A 1,583-nucleotide genomic window follows, 5' to 3' on the forward strand; every position below is an offset into this window, starting at 1 on the left:
TCTCCAAACTGAGTTTCCTAGAGCTGCTAGGTTCACATTTGTCTGAGTCTTCCCAGAACACACGACCACGAGGCTTATTAGCTCAGGCACACACACTGTATGCAAATGGATGCAAAGCCTTTAGACTGAGCTGGCCCAGGGGGGAGCAAAGTCACACTCACAGCTAATACATGACACTCAGACCACCTCCAGTCTGACCAGCCCATGTGAGAGATCACTACACTTTTCTGTACTGCACTTTGGCCTTCCTCTAAAGGAGCATTATTTCCACACTCTAAAACATACATCATACATAGAAGTGTTTGTATATAACAAAACAGGGCAGTGTCACCTTTCATATTTCAGTCTGGAGACATAAGCATTAATAGAAAGTTAACAGTACCAGAATTACAAGGTTTGTTTGCCCAAACAAGCATTACTTATTGTATGGAGTAATTTTTAATAAAGACAATTTATAGTCACTAATAGGATCAAGCTTTAATGTTTCCAAGACGTACATCAACTACACAGGCAGCAGCTTGAAGGTTCAGGAGGAAGAAATGAAGCACATCTACTACCAGGCTAAGGATCTACTGGCTACTTACGGTTCAATGCTGACTGGGGTGGCTTCCCCCACGACTGTCAGAACAGGAGGTGTGACTTCTGAACTATCTGCAAGGAAAAGAACAAACTGCTCAGACAGCTCATCTTTGCATTTGAGAGATTTTCTTCTCATAGCTTGTAAGTACATCAGAGCTATCCACCCCCCAAAAAAAGGTGCCCATATGCTAAAGGAGTTTAAGATGACCAAGAATTTACCTCTTCCAGTCACCATCTACATCTCAGTAATAACTATTTACTGTCCCCTCGGTTCAAGATAATGACAATCTACTATGGAGGAGGAGCTGACTTTTCCATTCCTAAGAACGTCAGTAGAGGGTGTTGCAGATTACTAATGAATGTATCATAACATCCATGCCCAGGTAGAACCAACACTGCATTTCCTCCCTCAGACTATCATGAAGAAGTCCCAGCTCCACATAACCACACCTCCTGAAGGCACTATCTTACTCCTATTACTCCTAATCATAAATTAGCTAAGAAAGGAAGGGAAAAGTGGAACTTACTTGATCTAAGAAGAGTTCTGTGAGCACTTTTAGGAGTCATTGGAGGTGGAACCGAATGACCACCTGAAGAGAGAATGGCATTAAAATACAGCCCAGATCCTTCTCTCACTGGACTTAGAATGGGTGGAGGAGTGTAAGGAGGTAGCTCAAAGTTCCTATCTGAAGGATGATCTGCCAGACGGACAGGTGACCGTAAGTGGCTCTGGTAAGGAGTAATGTTAGAATAAACAGGTGGTGCAATAAATGTGCCAGCTTTTGGTGGTATGAAGAGTGGCTCAGGTCTTGGCCGCTGCTTTGGTTTCCGGGGAAAGCCCTCTGCTTCATCCTTTGGAACAGCTTCTTCATGCTATTGGCAAAAAAAACCAAACAAACACAAAACATACTTAATTTTTAAACATCACATCATTTGAAGAACTTCAGTGAGATTACAATATTCTTTCACAGCAGCCCAAAATCTGAGTAGGGCAGTTGCAACTT

General features: G+C 42.6%; 1 protein-coding gene across 1 annotated transcript in view; it reads right to left on the reverse strand.

Moving 5' to 3' along the window:
• Window positions 1-1,583, reverse strand: part of ELMSAN1 (ELM2 and Myb/SANT-like domain containing 1) — a 23,263-nt gene that overhangs the window by 12,467 nt on the left and 9,213 nt on the right. The window contains 2 exon segments of the mRNA XM_009999743.1: window positions 585-651; window positions 1,107-1,452. Of these exon segments, the coding sequence (XP_009998045.1) occupies window positions 585-651; window positions 1,107-1,452 (413 nt within the window).

Source organism: Chaetura pelagica, unplaced genomic scaffold, assembly GCF_000747805.2.
Source record: "Chaetura pelagica isolate M959 unplaced genomic scaffold, ChaPel_1.0 scaffold416, whole genome shotgun sequence".
Classification (NCBI taxonomy): domain Eukaryota; kingdom Metazoa; phylum Chordata; class Aves; order Apodiformes; family Apodidae; genus Chaetura; species Chaetura pelagica.